The 18,194-nt window shown below is 46.4% G+C and overlaps 1 protein-coding gene across 4 annotated transcripts in view; it reads right to left on the minus strand.

The window, feature by feature from the left end:
• The window catches only part of Myo16 (myosin XVI), a 606,187-nt gene that overhangs the window by 310,270 nt on the left and 277,723 nt on the right, over positions 1–18,194 (minus strand). For all 4 annotated transcript variants that reach the window (XM_047554578.1, XM_047554580.1, XM_047554577.1 and 1 more), the window contains exons 5-7: positions 16,616–16,724; positions 9,293–9,417; positions 4,482–4,607 (exon numbers count right to left, since the gene is read on the minus strand). In XM_047554578.1, coding sequence (XP_047410534.1) covers positions 4,482–4,607; positions 9,293–9,417; positions 16,616–16,724 — 360 coding nt within the window. The remainder of the gene's footprint in view (positions 1–4,481; positions 4,608–9,292; positions 9,418–16,615; positions 16,725–18,194) is intronic.

Consider the following 18,194-nt stretch of genomic DNA (forward strand, 5'->3'; position numbering starts at 1 on the left):
GCTCCACATCCTGAGTCTCTGCAAAGCTCCCAGCCTTGGGAGGCAACCCTTGGACAAGGTCCAGGGTTAGACCAAAGACGTCTGTGGAGACCACCCTTCTGCCTGCCCAGAACCGTATGACATCCAGTGCTTCACCATGAGCATGCTGACCTCCGCATTCTGCAGTCTCCAGCTACCAATGTTCTGCAGGGATTCAGTGCAGAATCACACACCACTTGTTATGTGTGTGTGTGTGTGTGTGTGTGTGTATACATGTATTGTGTATATATGCATATGTATATATTTTCCACTATATATTTTATGTTTGCAATGATTCTGTAACAACCTTAGTAAATTCACTTAGTGGTTCCAATTTGTAAAAATGATTTGGAGATTCTTTTGGAGTATTAATTCCTTTCTCTCATTTCCTAATTTTGTTTTCCATTTCTATTTCTTGCTTTATCATACTGATTCAAATATGAATGTCTTCTTCAGTTTTCTTGTTTCAGCTTCTGTGATATTTTCTGTGGTATTCTTTTCCCACTCTGAGCTTCCTGCTCAGGAATCCCCAACATGTCAATTACTGCTCTTTTTAGTATTCTCACTACACAACTGATTAGGTCTTCAGTGATGTGCCCCTTGTAAAATTCCCACAGGCCCATTCAAATTTAGTGTTTGGTTTTGCAGAACACAAATTATTTCAGTAACACTTAAGTCTTTTCACAGCAGAGTGCTTTTATTTAGAAGTTTATTTTGATTTCCAAATATATAACTTACTAAAGAAAGAGAAATTCTCTTCCAATCTGAAGGACAAAATGTACATAGCAAATTCCCAATATGGTAAAATAAAGATATTTGTTTATATTAAAGGTCTAAGAGATTCTTCTCATTTTTAAATCCTGGGGAGGGAGGAAGCAATGAAGGAGGGAGGAATAAAGAAAAGAAAAGAAGGAAGGTCAAAAATTAAATATGACTCTATTTTTCATAAATTAGAAAGAAAAGCAGTAACCAAAAAGATTTTATACCTTTGCAACAATGTTAGAGTCAGAATTATTAAATCGTGTTGCTTGTCTAAATCCCTCCTGCTCCTCACAGAACTCCACCAGGAAACCTGTGCAATCTCCCTACAACCTCTACTGCAGAGACCATCTCAGTCACAAGAGCAAATTGTTTTCTACATGAAAATCTCCAACAATAAAAGTCATTCCGTCTTGATTTAGGCCTGTACAAGTGAACATGTATGCGTGGCATGAGGACTCATGGGAATTCCGTCTGGTCACAGTCAGCATTTCCCCTGAACTTCCAAAAGTCACGGAACTGAAAGGAGAGGCCAGTGCTGATTTCTGTTCCTCTGCTCTGGAACATCTGCTTTGACCTCACAAAACACTCCTAGGTAAACTTCCTCAGATGCAACCAGGCAGCCTGTGCAGCCCAATGCCAAACCATCTCTGCTCTGGGAAGAACCTGGGAGTCAGCAGAGTCACCAGCAGAGAGGAGGCTGATATTCACAGGACACGTATGTGTAAAAGGAAACCTTAATTGTGTGAAATTTAAATTCACATGAGTTGCTGGATACAGACTTTACTCATTCTTGAAACACTTGTATTTCAGTTTAGTTAAGTTTGGCAATATTAACTCCTTGCTAATCGCTCAAAGGGGCTCTTTAAAAAGTTAGGAAGTAGCAGCGGCGCTTGCAGCCATCATTCATCATTCAGTCCCAGTTCTGACCCTGGAAGAGACTGTTTGCTTTATCTCATTCAGACAGGAATTACAAATTCAGAAATTCAGAATTTGCCTTCCACTTGAGTTAGTGTACCTATGCGCCTGCTCACGGGGCATGCTCTACATGTGCCAAGGGAGCGTCTCCAACCGTGTGACCATGTTAGATCCAAGGTATAACCTGTCCAATAAATGGCTGATATTTATTTATAATTCAACTGTGGTTTCTCATTAAACTAACAGTTCTGTCTTCATCTTACAGAACAGATGCTTTCTATTCACTGGGGTTCTTTCCATAATTGTCCTTGAGTCTCTTTCCTCAAGCACTCTTCTTTCACTCCACACAGCAAACACCATTCTCCCTGGTCTGCCCATTCCTCAGACTCCTTTTAAGGGAGTTTTATTTCACAAAGTGCCAGGGCAGGTGCTGTCTTTCCTCTGAGGAGGCACCCACAGGAAGGATCACATTCCAATGGGAGAAGCCCTGGAAGTCTTTTTGTTCCTGTGGAGATTTCCCCACCTGCCCCTGATGTGAGGGGTGACCCTGCCTGGGGTAGTCCCTTCCCCCAGCAGCCAGTGGAAGCCCCAGGGGCACCAGATAAAACAGAGACCAAACTGACACCTCAAAGGGTCTAAAAATAACCTGTCATTGGAATCACAGCCCCCCAAATAGGCCAGGATCTGCATGCTAGACCTCAACATGGTGACTGCCTGCTTAAATAGATTTATATAGGACCAAGACTCTCTTAAACCCTGAAATATGTAAAACATGACTGAAATCACCTGTCATAACGAGATCAGGAGATCACAGTGTAAATGAGAAAAGATGATTAACTGACAGAGTAATGATTTTGTACGACCATTGTAACAATGCTTCAACAAGCAACTACAAATTCTCTTGAAAGAAATAAAAGATTATAAACTCTCAACAAAGAAATAGAAGTTATAAGAAAGAACCAAATGGAAACCACAGAACTGAAAAACAATAATAAAATAACAAATAAGATGCGCAAACTCACATCAAATATTTAATTTGATCAGTAACTAGATAAAACAAGGCTCAAATGCTGGGTTCAGATAAAAACAATCACTAAACTATTTTCACAAAAATAACAAAATATTTAGTCCAAGTTGTGTTTTTAAAAAGCTTTGTTGCATCTAGGTCTATTCTCCCAGAATTCATCATTCCATGAAAATGGTTAAAAGGAGTCTATTTGCTACTCTTTAAAATACTACTTTCCAATCAACATTCCAAAAGTCCAATAGGAAAAAGTGAGAACTTGGGTAAAATGGAAGCCTTAGTTCCTCCGAGACAAGGTAGCATTCTGCTGCAATTTAATAAGCAATCACATGCTTCCAGATTTAGCTCCCTCCAGAAGCAATCCCTGAATATGACAGAACATTTTGATAATTTCCTGATAACTATTTCCTCAGCAAAGCCCACCATGTTGTGTTCTGGTAGACCATACTTGCCTACATGCTGACTTCTCTATTTTTTAGTAAGGCTTTCCCCCCTGAGTGTCCCCATTTGCTGCCATGCTAGAAATGGAGTACTGGTGTATGGATGATGTCCTGAGCTGCAACCTCCTGTGGTCCAGGGAGGCCTGGGATGCTGGAGCCCTGAGGCCAAAGGCCTTAGCAGCCTGTAGCCACATCCTCTCATCTAATCCACTCACTCTCACACAGAGGTATTCGCGGAAGCACTGTTCAATAGTCTGTTCATTCTCCTTCCCAAAGAAATGAACCTTTTCTGCAGGAAATGTCATCAAAGCAATGTTCTCTTTGGTTGAAACATTCCCCAAACAATGTTTTTTCTATAATGCAGGCTATGCACATGTGCTCAAGTATTTCAACAACTGCTTTACCCAAATTTTCTGAGAGATATTTTATATCCTGTTAATATCCAAGAGATCCAATTCACTATAAATTAACTGTATGTGATTTTACCCCAAAGTTTTGGAAATGAACAAGTTTAGCTTAAACAGTAAATAGTAACAAAACAGCTATTTTTCATGCTATTGCTACTAAGACTATCTTTAACAAAATATCGTTCATATTTTGAAACTAGATTTTATATCACTGAATTATTGTGAACACTGTGTCACATTCACCCATTAACTATTAATTATTGTGAACACTAATTGTGAACTAACACTAATTATTAACACTAATTAATTGTGAATTAACACTGATTATTAACACTAATTATTGTGAACACATTAATTATTGTGAACACTGTGTCACATTAACCACTTAAGTTAGACTGCTTTTTTGTTGTGACATACGAGTGACTAGAGAGAAACTAAATTGTAAATAGTAACTCAAGAAATACTAACTATGGCCAAAAATCAATCCAGAGAGAGAAATTTGCTATCCATCTTCTTTAATTAAAATGAAATACAATTTATAGAAAAAAATATTATATAAATATAATTTTGTTTTAGGTCTACTAAGCATAGAAAAAAAACAGAATTATTATAGATTTGAGAAATGAGGTTATAACTCTTATGTTCAGAAAATGGCATTGACTATACAAAGAATGTTTACAGGATTGGATTACTTCTCCAGTGATTTTTAACTGCAAAAGAGCTGCAAGGACCTTACATTTTTCCAGGCACTCATGAAGGTAAGTGCTTTCCTCTAACTATAAAATACTTGTATAGTAAGATGATATCATTAAAAGCCAAATTACATAATAGTACATGATTTGAAATAGAAATCAAATATGAAATTCTGTATGGACTATAAAAAGATTTTTGGAAACAACTTTCCAAGAGCCTTACCTGGCCGTACTTGGCTGCCAGATGGAGGGGCGTCCAGTACTGGTCATCCACAATATTGAGGTCCCCGCCATGCTCCAGGATAAGCAACACCACCTCCTTATAGCCACTAGCACACGCCATGTGTAACTGCAAAGAGGAGATGTCCTGTCATTCAGCGTTTTAAAAAGCACAGTGGCATCAATGCAGGTGACTGAGTTGTGTAAAAAGTGCTGTTTCATAAAATATGGGATTTGAAAGAGTGCGTGAAACACAAGGCCTGTGATTTTATTCATTGTCGTAAGTGGATGGCATCATCATGCTTCAAAGGAAACGCTCTGGCTTATTAAGAACTCTTATCTGTTTTCCTACTGACTCTGATAGTGTGCACATTCTGTCATTCCTATCCTTCCTGAGTTCCTCTTCACTGTGACAGGTAATAATGCAATAGTTAAACTTCCTGGCCTCAGGCCAAGCCTCCCTGACTCCCAACTTGGCAGGCTGTCTTGGTGCTACAGCAGGGTCTCAAAGTAAACAGGACAGACACTGTGGTCACTGGGATGCTCCTGCCCATGTCAAGGCCAGGAACCCAGGGAAGGGTCAGCTGATGGTTACCATGTAACACTTCTCTGGTTTATTTCTCAATGGAATCTGAAGTTTGGAAATGAGGCCTCAGGATCTATAAAAATGAGATCGGAATTTGGAAAATGTTTTTCTATTCCTTCAAGTGGGGGAATTCTGTTTCTAAGGCCTCACCCAAAATAAATGAGGTTACTAAGTGACGTGCACGATTTGTTTTATAGACATATTAAGGAAGAAACTGTCAGGAAAGGACCAAGAGAAAACGTAACGTAAAACTTGTAAAACCAATGACATCCTCTAGGTTTGGTAGTGCGAAGTTTCACCATGCTCTTCCTGTTTTTATTACAAAAACATTATGGTAAAGTGAAAAAACACATATATGTATGTGCATATACACACAGACACACAGACACACACACACACACACACACACACACACAGATGGAATGTGCAGAGACGTTTGTTCTCTACCTCGAACTGGCTGACACTCTTCAACCTGCAGTGTAGACTCGCATGTTTCATCCCTGTACTATCAACTTCATTAGAACAAAAATAAAGCATCTAAGACACCACGTTTCCCGTATCGTCCCAGTGTGTTACATACAGAATTCATCTCTCTCATATTCTTGCAGACAGTGCCAAGATGGATATGCCCACAGGTGCTTGAGAAGGTAGAGTTTTACCCACTTTCTCCTAGAGAGCAAATTTTCACCCACTTCTGAATTCATTCCACATTATTTGCATGATCAGTAAATGTTGGCCAGTTATTCCGTACTATCTGCAATAACATCTGGGTTTCAGAAGATTTTCATTTTTAGTATAAAACTGACTCTAAAAAGAGAGTCAGAAATGGACACTTTAGTTGGTCTGCAACTGCTACTAATGATGTCACGAAGTCGCGTGTCCAGGGCCAACCCTGGCGGGGGAGAGGTGCTTTCCACCGGGCGAAGCCTGCTGCCCGCAGTGTGGAACCTCCGTCAGGGCTTGCCTGTGTGTCCTCGGTAGGGAGGAACCAGCACTATGACAAGGGGTGGAAATGCACCCTTTATATCACCTTTATAAGTGCTGACCTGTGCATCCCCTGCATTATCCTTCCCCAAGGAAAACAGGTCTCAACAGGGGATGTGGTAAGTCCAAGTCTGCGACAGAAGAGCAGGAACTGGTGTGTCACACACTTGCTAGTGAAAACACTGATGTCTTCAGGGGCTTATGTGCTCTGACTAAGCAATTCATTTTCAAATGCTCTGGAATGTGGCATTTTAACCTCTGTGTCATTTTCTGAGACTTTTATTTACTTTCAAGAACAACACTAATGTAAACTAAAAGATCTCTTCAAAAAGACTACTTTACATTTGGTTGTTCTGCTGTATATTCTAAGAAAGGAGGGAAAGGCACCTTACTAGATAAAAATCTTCTTACTGGAAGTTTCTCCCCACAGAGGCTTCGGTTGGTAGCTTCATCTTTTGCACATAACAATTGACCAGCATGGGAAATGATGCCTGATTTTGAAACACAACTGACATTCCAACTCAGGGTATGGAAATCGGCCCGCGAACAAAGGCACTTTCTTTTCCTTCTCTCCAGCAACACACAGAAAAGCATGATGCACAATACACCTCGCAGAACCAGACTGCCAGCAAGGACAGTCGTCAGCATGAGAGAAACACCGATTCAGAAGGACTGGGGAAAGCCTTTGCTGTGGACCCCTAGGGACAGCCCCTAGGCTTCTATTCACCGCTTCTTCCTTGTCAAAGCTCAGAGACGATCACCACAGGGTGCTGTTATTACAAAGCAATTATGTGCAACTCTTATGCTGTCTGAAAAATGGTCACTCGCAATGTCAAATCAAAGATGGTTGAAAATGATAGCAATTTACTGTTCCATATTGATCCTTTCAATGGCTTCTCTATTGAAGGCTATACTAGTCACAATTGGAGCATGCACGTTATTTGTATTTGGCGATGGTTTTTAAACAGATACAAAGTTGCAACATGTTCTAGCATACAGAAACAGAGGCTCTATGTGTTTCTATATATGGCAGACATTACTTATTAAGGCAATGAATGGATTATTAATTAAATAGCTCCCTTCGATCTGCTTCTGACCCTACCCGGCCACTGAAACGGCCCTCAGAGAGGAAGACCTGCCGCCGTGTTACTGACCCTTCCGCAGGCTCTCGATAGCACTGAGGGCCACTCTTGGCCCCCTCACTCTCTGTACCCTTGGCTCCTAGGGCAGCACACTCTCCACTCCCTCCTTCCTTGGAGCCGGCTTCCCCTTGTCTAGCTTCTGAATCCTCCTCTTCTCCCTGATTCATCCCCAGGGTTTGGTTCCAATCCTCTTTCCTTCTCTGCCGAATTGTTGATTCCCTTGAGAAGCAGCCTCTCTCCACCCCAATTCCAGATCCGATATCCAACCACAAACTCCGCAGCCCCACTGAGGTGGCGAGAGGCACTCAGCTAAACCCCTCCAGAGCTGGCCGGATGTCCCTGCCCCGCCGGCTGCGTCGCTGCCTGCTCTGTCCCACCTGGTGCCGACCCCACCACACTGCAGATGAAGCTGAACACACGGGAGCACCCTGCAGCTCCTCCCTCACCCCCCGCCCACTCACTGGTGTGTCGTCCTGCTCTCTGAATTGAGCCTGTCTCACCCCTACAGCTTCTGCCTCCGTCCGGCAGCAACGTCCTGGACCACCCACCTGGGTTCCTGGAAAAGCCTCCGTGCTGAGCAGGCTTCACCCTGGGGCTCCTGCAGTCCATCCTTGACCCCTTCCCTCAGCATTCCCCAATGTCGGCCCACCACATAGAGCGAAAGCCACCATCCTCCCAGACGGTGGAACCCGGCAGTCTGGTCCCAGCTCCCACTCTCTTCTGTCTGCTGGGCCTCAGCCACGCATGCCTACGTGCTGGTTCTCAAGCACACCCCTGGCTATGCCTCAGGGCCTTTGCACCTGTCACACACAGTTGCAGTGCCCCCCTTCCCGGCTGCATAGTTAGCACTCACTCTTCAGCCATGACAGTGAGAGCCTGCCTGTCCTCCTTAACCCACCGGACATCCCACATGCCTGCCTCGCTTTGCTTTTTCTTCCTTTGTTTTCGTGATTATTAACACGCCATGGACTCAGCCCATGTAAAGGGTACATCGGCCTTGTCCCCACTGAAGCAGGAGTCCAGCAAAGGACCTCTGCAGCTCTGTTCCCTGTGTTGGCTAAAGTATGTGGACCAGGAACTTCCTCAGCGAGTTGGCGGGAGAGCTCTGCGGTGCAAATGTGGAATCCCCACTGCTCTCTAAACAGCTGTGCTCCCTTTCCTTAGGGCTGAGAGTCGCATTTTTATACTCTTGTGAAGTTTGTAAATTCATAAATATTGATTCTGGAAGACTAAATTTAAAGGATTATATATTTAAAATTTAGGAATTTCAGAAGACTATCAAATTACACACTTTTAAAGAGAATTCCAGCTAGAGGTCACGAGGAACGGAACTCGCTTAGGATCTCTGAAAATGCACCACGTCTCCTGAGCACTTGCAAGGCAGGACTCCGGCCCACCCCGTCCTCACGCTCCACCCTCCGCATGCCGCCTCTCCCCACGGAGGCCCAGAGTCACTGATGCCAATGACGTCCATGTGCCCAGGCCCCAGGCTCCTCCTCTGCCTTGGCTTACCTTCTGCGCCTTCTCCCCTGGGTGTGCATGCATTTCATCTGTCCTGAGTAAGTTTAACCCAAGCATGCAAAGCCTGGGTAGATTCTATGGGTCCATAAGGCAAGATTTATTTTGATACTTAGCATTATGATTATATTCAATTTAATCCAAATTTAGTAGATCAACTTCTAATTTATTGTAGCTGTGCCTGACAGCACTTGGGTTCCCTGAATTTCTGAATTAATTTCAAAAGTATTTTAAGATTTATTTTGCTTAAAAAGAAAATGAGAGTCTCCTATACGTGATGTCTCAAACTTGTGGTGACAAAATAATACACAAAAGTGATTGTACATTTGTAGAGAACACCTGGGAGAAAGGTGGGAGGGAAACATCAACGTGCACTGTGGCTTCCGCCCGGGCGGTGGTGGAGAGATTCTGCACATTCTTCTTTACATATTTATGTGCTTTGCGGGATCTCTACAATGAATATGTACTACTTTTATGATCAGCAAAAGCTCACGTTGTTTAAAGGTTGATTCTATCCCGTCCTGAGCTTTAGGATGGACTGAAACTCTCTACAGAAACAACTTCTGAGTGAACAGAGTGGCTTACCAGGCTCACCCCTTCGTCATTTTTCTCATTGACGTTTCCTCCGGATGAGAGGAAGTGCTTGACGTCCGTGAGCATGCTCATGGGTCTCTGCAGCTTCATCTGGCGCAGGGAGCTCAGATCCACCCCTGGGGAGAGAGAGGCTTTCAGAACAAACGTGGAGATGCAGTGGACCTGTGCCGGCTCCCGGGCTGCCCTCCACCCGTCCCACCGCGTGAGTCCCTCTCCGCTGGGGCGCCCTCCCTGAGCACCAGCACCACTGCGGCTCGCTGCATGTGTTCTATTTCTAACTCGAGTACTGTCTTCAGGAAGAAAAATGATCATTTGTTATACTCCTCAGACCTGGGACAATGCCTGCCACGCCAGGCTCTCTGGGAGTCCGTGCCTTCGTACAAATCATCCACACAGTGCTCAAGGTATTTTAAAGTACTTAAATTGGGTCAAAAAGTTACAAAGATGATTTTTATTCTCTAAGATTTTTCTGGTCACAATAGTTGCTCCTAAAAGCAATGTAGCATCTGGGAATAGAAGAAAAAGACTTTAGTAGAAAAACTGGAGAAATCTGAATAATGTCTGCAGTTTAGTGACTACCACTATTGTCCCAAGGGTACACGGGTGTTAGCCAGGGAGGAAGCCCAGGAATGGCCTGTGAGAAGAGTCCGTAACGGTCTCTAAGAACTGCCTCTACATCTACATAGATTATTTCCAAAGTAATCACTCTAAAAGGATGCTCCAACTAAACATTTCCTGGCCACTCTTGTCAATGAAGATGATGAACATTGAGTGAGACTCTCAGTCTTTCTTAACTGCGTGGGGGATTCATGCACAGAAGGCCCACATCTGCTTACCTCCTGCTCTCACCTCTCACCAGCATTTACTTCAACCTGAAATTTCATGACACCATAATCTTTATGGTAACTCTCGTGTCTTCATTTATGGATCCTCTGATCCCAGAAGTGGCTGCTGCCCAAGTAAATACTTACTGAGGAGAAGTGATTCACCTGCTACCAGTTGACAGTGAAAATGAGGACAATGATGATGATGGTGATGATGATGGTGGTAGTGGTGGTGGTGATGGTGGTGGTGATGGTGGTGATGACGGTGATGGTGGTGGTGGTAATATGATGGTGATGGTGGTGATGGTGGTGATGGTGATGGTGGTGGTGGTGGTGGTAATATGATGGTGATGGTGATGGTGATGGTGGTGATGGTGGTGGTGGTGGTGGTGGTAATATGGTGATGGTGGTGATGGTGGTGATGGTGGTGGTGATGGTGGTAGTGGTAATATGATGGTGATGGGTGGTGATGGTGGTGGTGGTGGTGGTGGTAATATGGTGATGGTGGTGATGGTGGTGATGGTGATGGTGGTGGTGGTGGTAATATGATGGTGATGGTGGTGATGGTGGTGATGGTGATGGTGGTGGTGGTGGTGGTAATATGATGGTGATGGTGGTGATGGTGGTGATGGTTATGGTGGTGGTGGTGGTAATATGGTGATGGTGGTGATGGTGGTGATGGTGATGGTGGTGGGGTGGTGGTAATATGATGGTGATGGTGGTGATGGTGGTGATGATGATGATGGTGATGGTGGTGATGGTGGTAGTGGTAATATGATGGTGATGGTGATGGTGGTGATGGTGGTGGTGGTAATAAGGTGATGGTGGTAATGGTGATGGTGATGGTGGTGGTGGTGGTGGTAATATGATGGTGATGGTGGTGATGGTGGTGATGGTGGTGTGGTGGTGGTGGTGGTGGTGGTGGTGGTGGTAATATGATGGTGATGGTGGTGATGGTGGTGATGATGATGATGGTGATGGTGGTGATGGTGGTGGTGATGGTGGTAGTGGTAATAAGATGGTGATGGTGATGGTGGTGATGGTGGTGGTGGTGGTAATAAGGTGATGGTGGTAATGGTGATGGTGATGGTGGTGGTGGTGGTGGTAATATGATGGTGATGGTGGTAGTGGTGGTGGTGATGGTGGTGATGATGGTGGTGGTGGTGGTGGTGGTGATCATGGTGGTAGTGGTACTGTGATAGTGATGGTGGTGTTGGTATTGATGGTAGTGATGGTACTGGTAGTGGTAATGGTCATGGTGATCATGGTGGTGGTGGTGGTGATGATCATGGTGATGGTGATGAGTGATGGTGGTGATGATGGTAATGGGAAGGGTGGTGGGGACAACAGTGATGTTTCCTCCCTCTCATGAGAGTCAGCTAGGTATCAGTCACTCTTCTGAGTACTTTCTCTTATTTGAGTTCTGCCTGAAAACAGAGATCGTCTAGCACAGTGGATCCAAACACAATCCCTGTGTTGATGCTCCTGATCTGCCTAGTCCACGGCTTATTTCCTCAGGTTACTTTCACCTGTCTGGATTTTAATATCTTCGGTTTCTTGGATAATAGCATAGACCCCAAAAAGGTGAGGCCATAATTCTGTTTCAAGGCTGGGGCCATGTTAAACAGGTTGGCTCTACTGTCTCTTTCCCCCTAGTGTCTCCACATCTGCTCCCTCCATGCTCACCTCTGAACCTGCATGAGGAAAGCAGCAGAGGCTCTCAGGAGCCAACCTGTCACAGTTTTGGTATTCTGTGTTTGGATTACTCTTTGGCCTAACGTGGGCAGGAAACATGCTGCTCAGTTTCTTCATCTGCAAAATGGGGCTTACAGTTTTTGCTTCACTAGTTTTTACAAGAATAAGTAAAGATGCATAAAGCATGTAAAGCAGCATTTGGCTTATGGTACTAGCTCAATAAAAGTGAGCTGTGGTCACCAGTCAGCCTTCTGGTAGGATTATATGACATTTCTTAAGCCTTCTATGAATTATATGCCATTTATTAAAGTGTGTCTTTCTTTGCAATAAGCAGTCAGGGAGCATCAAAATAAAACAAAGTGCAATACTTGAAATGGGTGGCTCATTTCAAAGCTACTCACTGTGGTGGAAAAGTGAAGCAGGGACCCTTGCTCTCCCTGGGCTTCTGCATCCCCATGTGCCCCTTCAAAAGAACCGACAGATTTCCCCGACGGGCATGGGACGTCTGCTGTACACCAGCTAAGACTGTCACTATTCTCAGCTTTACATTATGGAATTTCCATGTGCTTTAATTTTGGAAAATATTATTCCCTAGATGTCAGCATTCAATGTCACATGAAACAGCAGAGGAATCTAAGGTCACAGTACTTTGTTAAATTTCATAATGTTGCAATGTTTAGTGGTATATCTTTTATAAAACTATTTAAGCATGCAATTTAAGTTGAACAATAAAAAACAGAACAAGATTCAAAGATGAAAGACAGAAATGCAATCACAGACAAAAGACACGACTTCTTGCTCACTCACTGACACACGACATATCTTGGGGAATGATCCTCCCTGTTCTGAAGATGCTACAGGGAATATTCAACCTTGTAGCCTATTAATTTACAACTCAGTTTTAAAACAAATATGGTGCCAATTATGATATGATTTTTGTTAAATGTTCAGAAAAGAAGCATAGGTCTCCTTTTGGTAAATCAACAGAACAGAAATTCTCTCTCTGTGGTCAAGAAAATTTCTCCAACTTCTCCAGAACAAAACCAGTAGAGATGGTTATAGTGCACAGAAAATCTATTTTGTAATGCATATTGGGCCAATTCTCATTTAAAAAAAAAAAAAAAACTTAGTTTCATTTTCATATTGTTTTCTGAAAAAAAATCCTTAGATTTGTTATTTCAAGAGGAATCGGGCATTTCTTTTCATCAATTTGGGAACAAAATTGTTTCCCTGGAACTCACAGGTCATTCCCTGCACACCGTTACTGCTGCTTGACAGCTCTTGATAATAACAGACCCTTGTGCGAAACCGGAGTCTCATGTCCACCCGTCTCTCAGAGCCCTGTCCACTTTCCTGACTCCTCTTCAGGAGACGCTGTTGTCACAACTTGCTGGCCTTCCGGGTGGGGCTGTGCTGTGCCGTGTGGAGCTGGCCTGGAGCTGGAGGGGCTGCACTGTGCACAGCTCTGGAGTACCAGCTGGCACGGTGACCCAGTCCCTCCCTGAGGTTAGTGTAGGGTCCCTGCTCTGTGAAGCCTTCCGTGGTGACGTAGGGCAAGCCATCTCCCTCCACCTTGGTGATCCCATAGCTCTGGGCACTCAATTGATTCATTAGCTGAAGTAATGCCAGTATCATTTGAATATCCAGAAACTTGATTTTGTCCTCAAAAAGGAAACAAAGCTAAATGGGTGTTGCATCCACCATGATGGACCCGTTCTGGTTTCAGCCAGGTTTCTCTAACAGAACCTCAGCGCACCCAGCTCTTGTGGCCACAGGGAGGTTCCTAAGAGACCGAGGAAGCAAGAGGGTTGGGGAGGCTGGTGCAGAACAGTGGCCCCAGTAGAGGACAGGGTCACACAGGAGGCTACTGCTGTCCTCCCCTGCTCCCTGCACCCATCCAGCAACCTGGATGGTCCAGGCAGACAGTGTGTGCTCGCAGCCTGGCCACCTGGACTCTGAAAGGGGCCACTGCTGGAGCAGCATTTTGAATACCCTTCATTAAGTCAAAGGAAGTCACACCATGTGTGTAAACCAAAGCGATTAGTGTGAAGAATGAGTTGGGCGGGTGAGGCAGGGCACAGCGAGCAGGTTTGGAGGCTACTGAAATAGCCCAAACAGAGACCAGCTTTCACCAACGCAGCAAGGCGTGGCTGGTGAGGGAGCATACATGGTGCAGAGGTGTCCAGGAAGCAGACTCTGTGTGACCTGGTGACAACCAGACACCAAGGTTTTGAGAGAATAACAACAAGGTTCAGATACCTGTGTTCCTGCCTTTCCAATGGCAAACTGTGGCATACAGATGTGGTGAGAAGGACAATGGCAAGTTTAGTACTGGACGTGTTATTTCAGATCATCTCAACTCCAGGCACAGGTCCCTAATGAAATGTCCATACAGGACCTGTGGGGTTGAAAGGGAGCCAGCTGTGGGAATGCCCTGGGGACAGGTGACAACACACAGCCAACGTGGGACACCAGGAGCCATGTGCAAGGTACAAGATTATCAAGGACGGACCTGAGGGACCAACACTAGGGACCTGAATGTGGAAAAGTGGCACGTAAAGGCCAGTCAGGTGGAAGCTCAAGAGAAGAAAAGAAAGACCACTGCGGGAGAGTCTTCCCAGGAGAGCAGCCAGGGTTGCTGAATGTCACAGAGATGAAGAAATGAAGTGGAAGAGAGAGGAGGTCCCTGGATGGACAGGCGTCTAGGATGGAAAGGTCCAGAAGGCACGGTCAACCACTGCGGGGGCATTCCCAGGGGACGGGTCAGGTGGGAGGCTGACCTTCAGAGGCTGAGGAGCAGGCAGGGAGCTATAGGCGTCAAAGGGCAGGGTAGGTGAGGGGGCGGGCACAGGGCGGGCAGTGTGCACAGAGCCACATGGAGCTCTGCCTTTCTCAGGACGTGGACATGCAGATTTCACGTGGGCTCTGCTCCTGACCGTGAGCTCTCCTTCCTTTCCTAGGCTGGCTCATTTCAGAATCCACTCTTCCTTGTGTGCCAACCGATGGGCCCTGCCCAGCAGCTCTAGATTCATGGAAGGCTCACTCACCCTGCGTAGCTATCTCATTTCACAGCCCAGGAAGCTCAGGCGGGGGCTGAGGTTAATTGCTGTGCCCCAGCTTACAGTGTGAGTTGCTGGTGACAGTACAATTAGAGTCTGTGACCAGGATTTTCCATGTAATCAAGCTGTTCATGACACGGCCTGCCCCTCCAGCTCCTGCACCTGATGTGGCAGTATATAAGTGTCTGATCTGAAACTGCAGGATGCAGTGTGAACGTCCAAGGACTGCGGCCACCTAGTTATAATAAGCCAGTGCTGGAACACGAAAGGCAAATGACAAAACCCTCATCCTGGATATTAGAAATGTGGGAGGACTCAGCCTGCACTGTTGCTGCAGATAACTGCAAGCACGCCGGGCAGGCAGAGGATAGGCGGAACTGGAGAGTGCTCAGCAGAAACGGGGCAGAGGATGAGGATAAGCAAGACTGACAGGAGCAGAGCCCGCCTGTGACGGAGGAGAGGGAGGGAGATGGATGGGCCGGCCGAGCCAGGGCCGCAGCAGTGACAAGTGGAAAGCAGAATTAAAAACTGAAGGGACAGCAAATGGTTCCAGCAACGTGCCTTTTGCACACTGACTGTGACAGCCATGGCTGGGACTGATTTTCTCCACACCATTCAGAGTCAGCACCTTTTACTTGCTGTTTTTCTGCCTAACCAATTTTTTAATCGACTTCTGACAGGAATCCACGTGTTTTTGTTAGAGATGACACTGATTCTGCAAATACCAAGATCCCCTGAGCTCTCCTGCAGGAGAAGCCCGAGCACAGAGGGGCTGCAGAGTGGCCAGCTGAATGCAGAGCACAGCGCAGCACAGGAGCCTGCTTCCGCTCGACCTCGGGGCTCTCCAGCGTGGGGCATGTCTCTGTCGGGACAGCCATGGCCACCGGCCTTCAGAACCAGTGGGACCATTTGTGGACAACTTAGGGCTGCCAAACAGCCATCATCCTTCTGAGCCCTGCCCAGGATAAACCTGAGACGTGCACGCTGAGGAGCTGCAGACACGGAGCTTCTCCCAGCAACGGCAAGGGGCAAGGTGCCCTGAGCGAATGAAGATCTGCGACCTTTTCCTCTGGCCAAGGTGTCCCTGAAGGGACAGGAATCTCCTTGTTCTTATTTACTCCTAAACAGCAGGAAACACCTATGTGCCAGTGGGGTTTGGGGATCTGATACCTCCGTGGCCATGCCGGGTCTGTGTCATTGACACCGTGTGGCTGACACTCCCAGGGCTCAGCCTCATCTCTCAGGCTGGCACCATGCCCATGGGCTCTCTCCTGACAGCGCCTGTGAATCTAAGTTGCGGAGCAGCTTCCAGATGCTACGCGCTCAGCCCCAACCCCAGTCCTCATGCTCTCCTTCCTCCCAGGACCCCCGCTCCCAGGAGGACACTCTTGAGATGACCGCACGCTCACTAGCTCACAGCTCAGCTGTGCTGGCTCGTGCCTCCCAGAGGGGAACACACTAATCGCGAACCCAGTGCTACTGACTGCGGACCTCCGGGGCCGGCTCAACTGCCCCTCCTTGCTGCCTCTGGATTTTTGCCGGTTGGCAGAAAGTTGTGCTCATTAAACCCACGGTGCGGAGCAGGGATGCCATGGAAAGGGGCATGGGAAATGCCTCATTTATACCGGCAAAGGAAGCAGCAGCGAGCCCACCATGGCAGAGCTAAGAGCGAGCATGCGTGCAGAGTTCTGCCAGTCTAGCTCCTCCTAAAGTCTCTTTTCAAGGCTGCAGCCCACCGTTTTCATCCAGGTAGGTCAGCAGGATAGAGCTGGACTCTGTCCCTTCCACAGCGTAGTCCAAGGGGATATTTCCATTGACATCCTGGAGAAGGACATTGGCTCCAGCCTACGTGAAAAGAAAAAGAAAGTGACATTCATTATATACACAATCAAGAGGGAAATACAGATCACAAGTCCCACTTTCAATCTTGGTTGGAAAACAGATCTGGACACAGTTTATTGGATAAACATCTGCAGAATCACAGAGGAAGCCAGAATTAATTTTAAGGCAAATACATGAAATATCTTGTGCAGACTCAGGTCTGCAAGGTGTTCTCCTGACCCCTGCAGCATCACGGCCCAGTAGCTTCTCCCACGCTCCAGGGTGGACAGCTGCTGCCTGGTGTCCAGGTGCTGGCTCCTGCTCTATGCTGGCCTGAGTCCACCACAGGCCTTAGATGTGCCTGAGGCCCTCTGAGAGCTCCGTGGATCTCCCCTGAACAGGCTGGACTTGGACGGATCTTCCCAGGTCCACCAAGAAAGTCTCCAGGTTCCTGCTCTCCACAAATACTCTTCCAGGAGCTGTTATCACACTGCTGGTTTAGTAAGGCCTGTGCTGGTTCCCTGGAACTTTCCAGAAACTGTTTTCTAATGAAAAGTGTAAACTGAGTCCCTAATGGACTGACTACATTAAACACAGCCACTCTGGCCTCCACCCTACGGGTCCTCCTTCAACATCACCCGAGCCCTCTTGTCCTACCCATGTCCTTCCCAGCTTGGGTACAATGACAGAGTTGCTTTTACTCTTAAACACTGATCACACAGACTGTCCCCACTGCTCCACATTGTTTAACGAGCTCCATAAAGTTGATCAGGCATGGATAACATCTCTTCTCCGAGGATATGGAGTGAACGCAAGCCCGTCGGTCCCAAGGTAGTGTCTGCGTCTCCACCTGCTGTCCTGCGTTCTAAGAGCTGTCCTGATTCCAGCATGCAGTGGACTCCTTTTCACTAGTTAAGAATTGTTTATATTCCATCTTCCTTGTCAGAATTCTGGCCCTAGGTGGGTAGCCTCAGGGATAAGCCCTCCCAGAGGGGATCTGGGGCCTGGTGCTGTTGTACTGTCAGGCCTGAGCCTATTGCTGAGGCCCCAGCTGGTGGGAAGTGGGAGGTGAGGAGCCCAGAGCATGTGGTGGCATTGCACCTAAGCAGGCCGTCGCCCCCTGCAGACTGTCCCGAAGCACAAGCTGAGCAAGTGCTTTGGGAGTCTATGTGGCTACAGCACCTGCCCATCATGGCAGGAATCAAGACTGCAAGCACAGGAGAGCTCCCTGGGCTCCCCTGACTGCTCTGGAAGGTTCGCCAATAAATAAATAAATACATAATTCACAAGTGCAAGTCCCTCAGCCATCAGCTGGAGTCGTGAGAGAACCAGAAAGGTTCCCTCCCAGCCCTGAGAGAGTCATTCTGAGAGCTCGAATTGCCGCGTGGTTTAGCCCTGGGGCCACTGAGTTCCAGTGTCAGTGGAATCTCGTCTCATCGATGGTTTTATTCTGAAAGCTGCCATTCATTGGTATGGAATGGGGTCCGAGACGTA

The sequence above is a fragment of the Sciurus carolinensis genome, chromosome 5 (genome assembly GCF_902686445.1).
Source record: "Sciurus carolinensis chromosome 5, mSciCar1.2, whole genome shotgun sequence".
Lineage (NCBI taxonomy): Eukaryota > Metazoa > Chordata > Mammalia > Rodentia > Sciuridae > Sciurus > Sciurus carolinensis.